The sequence below is a fragment of the Cariama cristata genome, unplaced genomic scaffold (genome assembly GCF_000690535.1).
Source record: "Cariama cristata isolate BGI_N322 unplaced genomic scaffold, ASM69053v1 scaffold8938, whole genome shotgun sequence".
In the NCBI taxonomy this organism is placed as follows: domain Eukaryota; kingdom Metazoa; phylum Chordata; class Aves; order Cariamiformes; family Cariamidae; genus Cariama; species Cariama cristata.
The window spans coordinates 2,141-10,085 of NW_009629391.1; the positions used below are offsets into that span (position 1 = coordinate 2,141).

General features: G+C 40.7%; 1 protein-coding gene across 1 annotated transcript in view; it reads left to right on the top strand.

The window, feature by feature from the left end:
* Positions 1–2,190: 2,190 nt before the first annotated feature.
* FNDC3B (fibronectin type III domain containing 3B) overlaps positions 2,191–7,945 on the top strand; it is a gene marked incomplete at its 5' end in the record, with an annotated part of 72,744 nt that continues 66,989 nt past the window's right edge. Inside the window, 2 exons of the mRNA XM_009705144.1 lie at positions 2,191–2,434; positions 4,867–5,157. Of these exons, the coding sequence (XP_009703446.1) occupies positions 2,191–2,434; positions 4,867–5,157 (535 nt within the window). The remainder of the gene's footprint in view (positions 2,435–4,866; positions 5,158–7,945) is intronic.

A 7,945-nucleotide genomic window follows, 5' to 3' on the forward strand; every position in this document is an offset into this window, starting at 1 on the left:
ATGGTTTACATTATGTGCTGCTACAGGGTACAAGATTTCTGTCTAAATCTGTTCTTTAACACACTCATCTTTCACTAGAGCAAAAAATACACATGTAGTCTAGTCTAGATGCACAGATAAGAGCTTGTACCCTCCTGGAAGACTGAAGTTGTCTTTGAGGCTTGGACTAGTTAAAGCTATGATAAAAACTTTTCACAGCAGGATGTAGGAACTTGCTATCTCAATTAAATTAGAGCATGATCCAATTCTAAGAGAGTTAAGTCCAGCATTTCTGTGCACAGTCTCCTAAATAAGTAGTTCTGTTTTTCAAATATGTGCTAAATGGGAAAGGATTTTTCTCTTCTCCAGGTTTTGGAGTGCAGGCTTGAGACCTGGAGCTGGGATAAGAGATGCTGTGGAGGTTGAGTAGAACCAGTAGCAGAGATGGGAGGCCTGAAAATGCAGCAGTTAGAATGACATAGTAGTCTAAATCGCTGAGCTTCAATCGTCTTTTGGGGACTGTGTAAGGTCTTCAGAATTTAAAGCTAGCAGATGACAAATTGCTAGCTGAAGTTGTAAATTTAGATGTTAGGATCAAGTATATAAAGCTAAACAATTCCTATTCTGGTTACTCAGCAAGCAATGCATTTTTTAAATGTGAAATATCAATTACAAGTAAATGAAATAACTTTCTATAGAAAATTTTCTTCTGTAGGAGGTCAGCCAATCCAGAAATTGTCCATGTTTGTAGTCGCGGCCCACAGGCATAAATTCATATAACCTGAGGATGCCCACAGCCTAAGGAAGGAATTGGGTCAACTAATAGTAGTTAAATTTTACCCAGTGGTAACTTACTTAGCTGATGCCTGAGGCATGGTCTGGTGTTTGCTGGAGCATTACAGCTGGTGGCTGTGGGCATTGCCTCTCAGACAGGGCTTGTCCCTCCGCAGCAGAGTCAGCAGAAACAACCGTATGCCCGTGCCGTTGCTTTACTTCAGGGTATATCAGCAAAATCAACTTTTTCTTTGTGGTTTAGGCTAAGACGCTGGGATGTGGCGAGAATTGCTGGAGCGTGGGGATCCATAGCAGGGTCTCTTCTGCTGATGCTGCTATGGGGGGATAGATAACTCCAGCTTCATGGTGGTGGTAGTCAGCTGAGAATGGCCACATCTTACAGCAGGTGCCCTCGCTGCACAGTCACTTACCCCATACCACACATTCATTGCATATATTATTCCATCTGTGTGTCATCAGTCAGTTTAGAGAAAAATTAGGTTTCTAACAGCCTGTGTGTTGTATGAAACTAAATTATACTTTTCTGCCTTAGGCATGTCAACGTACCAAATCGAAGGGATAGTGATTGTTCTTACGCGGTTGTATTTTTAAGTTCTAGAAATGGCAGAAGTTTTTTGAATAAGCTTCAAGAAAAGCTTGGCTCCTAAGTCTGGACTGGACTGCAACTTGGCTGGTTGACCATTCTCCAGAAATATAGCTCTGGAAAAATTATAGGCTGAAAAACTTTTTTCAGCTTAAGCACATTTCCACCTTCCTGCATCTGTTTTTACATGCTACGACTATGGCATTTGGGGCCAAGTTATGCATATTCCAGAGTTGATTTGCATGGATATATAGACCAGCTCCGTAGCAGAAAAACCCTTCTGCCCTATGATTTGTCTTGAACAGATACCTGTTGTGAACAGAGCGATTCTTTTGAAAATGTGTGTCAACACAACAGGTTCTTGCGGAGTGCATGTGTGCACACACAAAGCTTCTCTGCAGTAGCAGTGCCAGCTAATTTCCAAGCGTTACTAACTCTGTACTCACTCAGAGTACTGTCACAATCAGTGGTAGAAATGTTATGGACAGAATGTAAGGTTGGTCCCAATGAGTACTCTTATTTTGGTCCTTTGTGTTCCTTTTTCAATTGTTTTACTCCCTAAATACAGGTTATTTATTTTGTCTCTTACCCACATAGTTATCGCTATCAGCAGTAAGTCTCCCAGTGATTAGTGTGGCTATCTGAGTCTCCAAGAAAAGCCACATCACCACTATGACTACTTCTGCTGATATTAATTTTAGAAATGTGTTTATGGATAAACCTAAGGACCAACCCTTTTTTAATGGGAGAACAAACTGCAAACAGTGCTGTTTTAAAAACATGTTTGGTTCAGATGCTACTTAACGTGCTTGTTTCCTTGCCTTCCCTTCCAGGTGATAGAAGACAACACCGGCGTTCGGAGGGTGGTGGTTACCCCCCAGTCTCCGGAGTGTTACCCTCCTAGCTATCCTTCGGCCATCTCTCCAACCCATCACTTACCTCCATACCTGACACACCATCCCCATTTTATTCACAACTCTCATACAGCTTTTTATCCTCCTGTCACTGGACCTGGGGACATGCCACCACAGTTTTTCCCACAGCATCATCTTCCCCCAACAATATATGGAGAACAAGGTGAGCTGGAAGGAAGGTACTGGCGTTTCAGTTTTAAGGGCTAGTGAAACCGAGAGTAGCAGTGAATTGGAGAACTTGTAGAGTGGCTTTGTCTACATGGATGGAGCTTCCTTCTTTAACATCCAGAGCAGGGGGAAGTAGCCATCCAGAGTGCAGCAACACATGGCAATCCTACGTTGTGACACTAGGTTCCAGAAACAAAACCAATTTTAACTTAATTTGTAAATACTGTCAGGGAAAAAATGTCTCATCCCATGCTCCAAACTAGAGACATGAGTCATGCCGGTTGCTCTTGCTGTGTCACGATGCAGCATTGTGCAGAAAACCTTGGCTTGGGAATGAGGATGGATACGGAGGGCTGGATTTGAGCATGGCTTGCTGCAGTCTTTTCCAGTGGGAAAAGCCAGATACCGCTTCCTGTTGATGGTAAAGTGCTTTCTGCCCCCCAGCTGTGGTTTTCCAAGAAATAACAGGCATTTTCTGTTTGTTATTCTAGTTGAGACTGTGCAGTAAGTCACTGAAAAGCATTGTCCGATACCAAAGGGTAGCATGGCAACCCTAATCGGGCCATGAGTAAATAATTGCAAGAAAAGGAGTGAAAGGGGCATATTTCTGTCCGAACTATGCACTGTTGTGTGTCTGCCACCCTGGAGATAAGCCTGTGTAATCTGAAAGAGGGTGTTAACCAAAAAAGTAATCCACAAAGCTACTTGAGATGTTTAACATGGAAATCAGTTCAGGATTCATGGTTTTACATTACTGCTGAACTGCCTGGACTTAAGACCCTTGTTAAAGAATATGTTTAAGCCATATTGCCAAAAGTGAGGTTCTGCTGGAGTGGGAAAGAAGAGGCAGAAAGAGAGAGAGGGAGGTATCCGTTGATGCTACCTCTTGAAGTGTCTGTTGACCAACAGATCTCATTTTCTAGTGAGGAACGCACCCTTAGAGCTGACATTTAACTTCATCGTACTGGGAGGGGAGGAAGTGGGAAGCTCAGGAAACCAGCAGGATGGTGTAACCAACCAGGTACATAGGGGCGGCCCTTTTCCCCTGAAAAGGGAACAGGACAGTTTGCCAAATTGCTTGACAAAGTCTTGCGTGCAAACGTGGTAGTGGGCAAAGTGAACACAGAGCTACTTGTTAAGTAGGTGTTGAATATTTCTGTAGCCTGGAGATACCAAGAAGCCAATTCAACTTTTAAAAAAAAAAAACAATATATCCTTGGTTGCTTTACTGGAATGACCTATACCCGTAACACTGAAATAATTGGTGAATGCTGTACTGGTGAGTATTAATCCACAATTTCCCATTTGCTGTAAAATGGCTTATACTTCAAATAAAAATTGCATTTATTTGTAGCATGCTGGTTTTAGGCAGTTAGTTGCTGCGAGAATGCAAATAGGATCATGTAGCTAGAGAAGGAAAGATGAAGGCCAAGATGCACTGAAATAGCAAATCAGGATAACAAAGAAAATCTGACTAGTTGAAACAACTTGGAAAATTATAATACAGTATACATGGCAATCTCAACTTACAATGACGACTTCAAACTGCTAGGTAGGATGCTTGCTAGCTTCAGAAGTTTGTACAATAATTTCTGAATGGATGTAGGAAAAGATATGAAGAATATATCGAGTGTCAATTGTTATTTTGCTAACAAAGGCAAAACAGTTGTTTTGGCATTAATTTGTTCAAGCCTTGGACTCAGTGAAGTGCGAAAAGGAGGACTGAACTCTAGAGAAAAGCAGACAATATTCTGATTCCTGCAAGCTGACCTGCCTTAGGTTAGAGATGGTCGTTCTTGGAGGGAGAAAGTGGGGATTGTATTTAATGAAGTGTGTCTGAAATGTACATATGATATTTATGATATTTCTCAACATTTTTTGGGCAACTTCCTAAAAAGCTTCCACTTCATGATGCACGTCTCTCCTTAGGCAGGCACAATTGACACAATGGTAAACTCTATTTATACTGAGAAATTAAATTGCATGTAGTCAGCGAGGGCAGCCTGAAACCAGGGCATCTCAGCTTATTCTGTCCAGTCAGGCCCTAGGCAAGAAACTATTAAATTACTGTGAACTTATGAAGGCTTTCTCCAAAATACCAGTCTCCTTGGATTTTTGCTTGAAATCTGTGGCCCTGAAACACAAAGACTGAAAAGGAAGGGAAAACCTATCACTCTAATTGCTGTATTTTACACACTTATCCAAGGAATTATGAAATCTTATCAACACAGGAGCACACTTAATACAAAAAAATTATCAATCCTGCAGAAAACTTTCTTAAGAAAAAAAAAAAGGTTTGTTGTGAAATTTGGCTCCAGGAAAATCTGGAGTCATTTCATTTGGAGATGATGAGGAATTCGGTTTTCTGAAAAAAAAATCAGTGATTTTATTGTTCTGAGTTAACGTGGCTGAATTCTTTCATTTCAGAAATCATACCACTATATGGGATGTCCAGCTATATTACCAGGGAAGATCAGTACAGCAAACCACAGCACAAAAAACTCAAAGACAGGCAGATTGATCGCCAAAACCGTCTGAATAGTCCTCCTTCATCCATCTACAAAAGCCATATAGGCAGCTGCACAACTGTATATAATGGCTATGCAAAGAGCCACAATGGAGCAAGCAGCGGAGGCGGCGGCGGGGGGGCTCCAGCAGTAAAGAAACCCGAGCGCAGAGCAAGAAGCAGCCCAAAGTCAAATGAACAAGACCCACATGGTAAAGACAGTTTTATTTATTTTTAATTCCTTTTTATTGCACCTTTCCGGCTTACGACCGCCTGTATATGGATCTAGTAACTACGCCAAAAAACACTACCACCCACACATAAAGACAGTGTTAATACAGTGTGAACTTAAATATAAATGTTGAGCTTGCTATACTGTATTTGTTTTGTAAGATGAACTGGTTGCCTCCCCATCTTTCATGATTTCTCACTGGTAGATGCTGCATCATTCTCTTTTTGTCTGTTGGAAACAGAAATGCATTTTATGGACAAGTTCTTGGTTTTGTTTTGCTTCTCGTACAGGCGTCTTGGCACTTCACAAAAATGCTTATGGACAATTGAGCTATAACCAAAACCTGACTGCTTTGCATCTCCTAGGCAAATGTAGTAAACTTAGTAGAAAGTTTAGAGATGACTGCTGAAAAACCAAATTTGTTTATGTGAAAGTTCAATGGAAGTACAATTAGTTGAAATGGAAGAAATTTGAGAAGAAATTGCTTCATCTTAACCATTGGAATTAGTAGTCAAATCTGGCTACGTTTGAAATTTTTTTTTTCAACATTTGCAGAGGCTTACCATTTAAAACATTGAAACTTTACAGTAAAACGTTAGGTTATTCATCTAATCAAATCTCATTTATCACAAGCCATTCTGCACAGAGCCAGTTCTACTTAAATTTAGCTCAGTAACTTGTTATAATCCATTATACCTTTCAGCCTTTCTCTTCTCTGTCTGTCTTTTTGCTGACTGCTACAACTGCAGCTGGCTGAACAAACTTTTATGTAGTAAGCAAGCTTATACTCGGCACGTCTAGGATATTTATAATGTGGCACACTTTGAAATCTCTTGCGTGATTTTATACATGCAACATAGGTTTTCCATTATCTGTATATTGTGTATATTTATTTGGCTGTGTACTTTTACTTGTGAGACATAACTGAAAGAAATACTCATGAAAAGTAACTCAATTGATAGCCGAAGGGGAATAAAATGCTGCTGGTATGGTAAGGAATAAGGATTTGCAGCTGTGCTTCAGGGTCTTTAGAGTTAATGAGGAGCTGTATTTGGGAGTGCTTTAATCCAAGAAAATGAATCGCTGTATTAGACTTCCTAATTATTTCTTGTCAATCAGCTTATATGACCTTTAATATTCTTATTTAGGTTTGGCTATATTTTTTTTTTTACTCTAGTCTGTGGTGGAATACATGAGGTGTTTGAAGCACCTGCGTGAAAGACCTGGAATAAAGTATAGTCTTAACAGCTAAAACACACAATATAGCTTCAGTAGGTACTGAGTCAGCCTGGATGATCACTTTTAAAGTAATCTAGATTTGATTTAAAAATGGCTAGTTTAAGGGTTTCCTGCAACCCTTGTATTTGTCTGATTTTTTTTTTTTTTCTCTCTTGGAGTAGTCTGCTGTGCTCCAGCTGAAGAGTGTGAGCACTCTTAAAATGCCAAGAAAATCAGTGTAGTCAGGGCTACGGCATGTCCAGTCTGTCAGCCAGAGAGTGCCTTAAAACTGAGCACAGTGAATGATGGAGTCTTCCCCAAACTGTGAAAAAGTCTGTAACAGGAAGCCGTGCAAATAATTATCAGTTGTCCCACCCTCCTGGTAAATCCAACTCACTGGTGTTTTAAAATTAGGTTCTGCATTTGCACCTGGAGATGGCAGCCCAGTGGCCAAAGCAGGAATAGAAGAAATTTTTTTCATATTAAAAGGAAAAAAAATACTGTGGACTCAAATGTGAGCTTTTTCACATCAAAGTCTATTATTGCAGTCATATGTGTATACCTATATGCAAATTTCTGCTGAAAGGTTGTCACAGAGGTTTTGTAACGGCTCTCACCAATCAGTGCCCTAAAATAAGTTCCCACTTGATATTTATAAGCTTCTAATCATACTTGCTGCTTTATATTTACTGTATCTGTTTCTTCTTGAGTTATTTAGGGATTTATTGATTGATACCTGACTAACATGGCCGTACACGTTAGGGAGGTGAGAGTTAAAAGCAACCTGGGAACAGTTTTTAATTTTGATTCATGCTGCTAAGATGACAGTGTGTTTAGAATAGCCAAGAAAAAGAATGTGTCAGAAGCAACAGGCAGCAGCGGCGTCTAAACTTACACATTTTGTGGATGTGTATCAGCTCAAACCTGCTGATAGTTACAAATTTGATGGTGCTGTGTGGCTGCTTCCAAAATTGCAGAAGAGCCTGGAAAAACAATTTAAAAAAAAAAAAGTATGTGTATATATATATAAAAAATATGTAGAGAATAAGAGTCTTTATTTAGAAAACCACTTAGCCAAAAAACTGTTAAGAGGCAAGTAGGAATGTACGAATGTAGACTAAAACCTGGAGTAAGGTGAAGGAGAACTGAAGCTGATGTGTTTGTTTGCCTGGATTTCTTAATTGAGATCGTGGTGTGTTTTACAGCATATCATTTCATATCTGGTGGCGGGGGCGGGGTGTTTTTGCAATGGTAGCTGACACGCTTATTTGGGGTGTTTGGATGTCAGAGCAATCCAGTGAGCCAGATCCTAGCAAGCTGCTGTCACCGAAACCGTCATGAGCCTTAGGAGCCCTATACGCAGCTGGAGCAAACACTCGCACAGCCGAAATTCTGGTCACTGGAGAAAACAGCGTGCATTAGTACTGCAGCACGCCGTGGCGATTGCTTGCCTTAGGGACTGGACTTTTCAGAAGCAGAGCATTGGAAGCTGCCTCGGTGCTGGGAGCGTGGGTAGGAGCTCGCCGCTGGCAGGGAGGGGCTCGCCCACC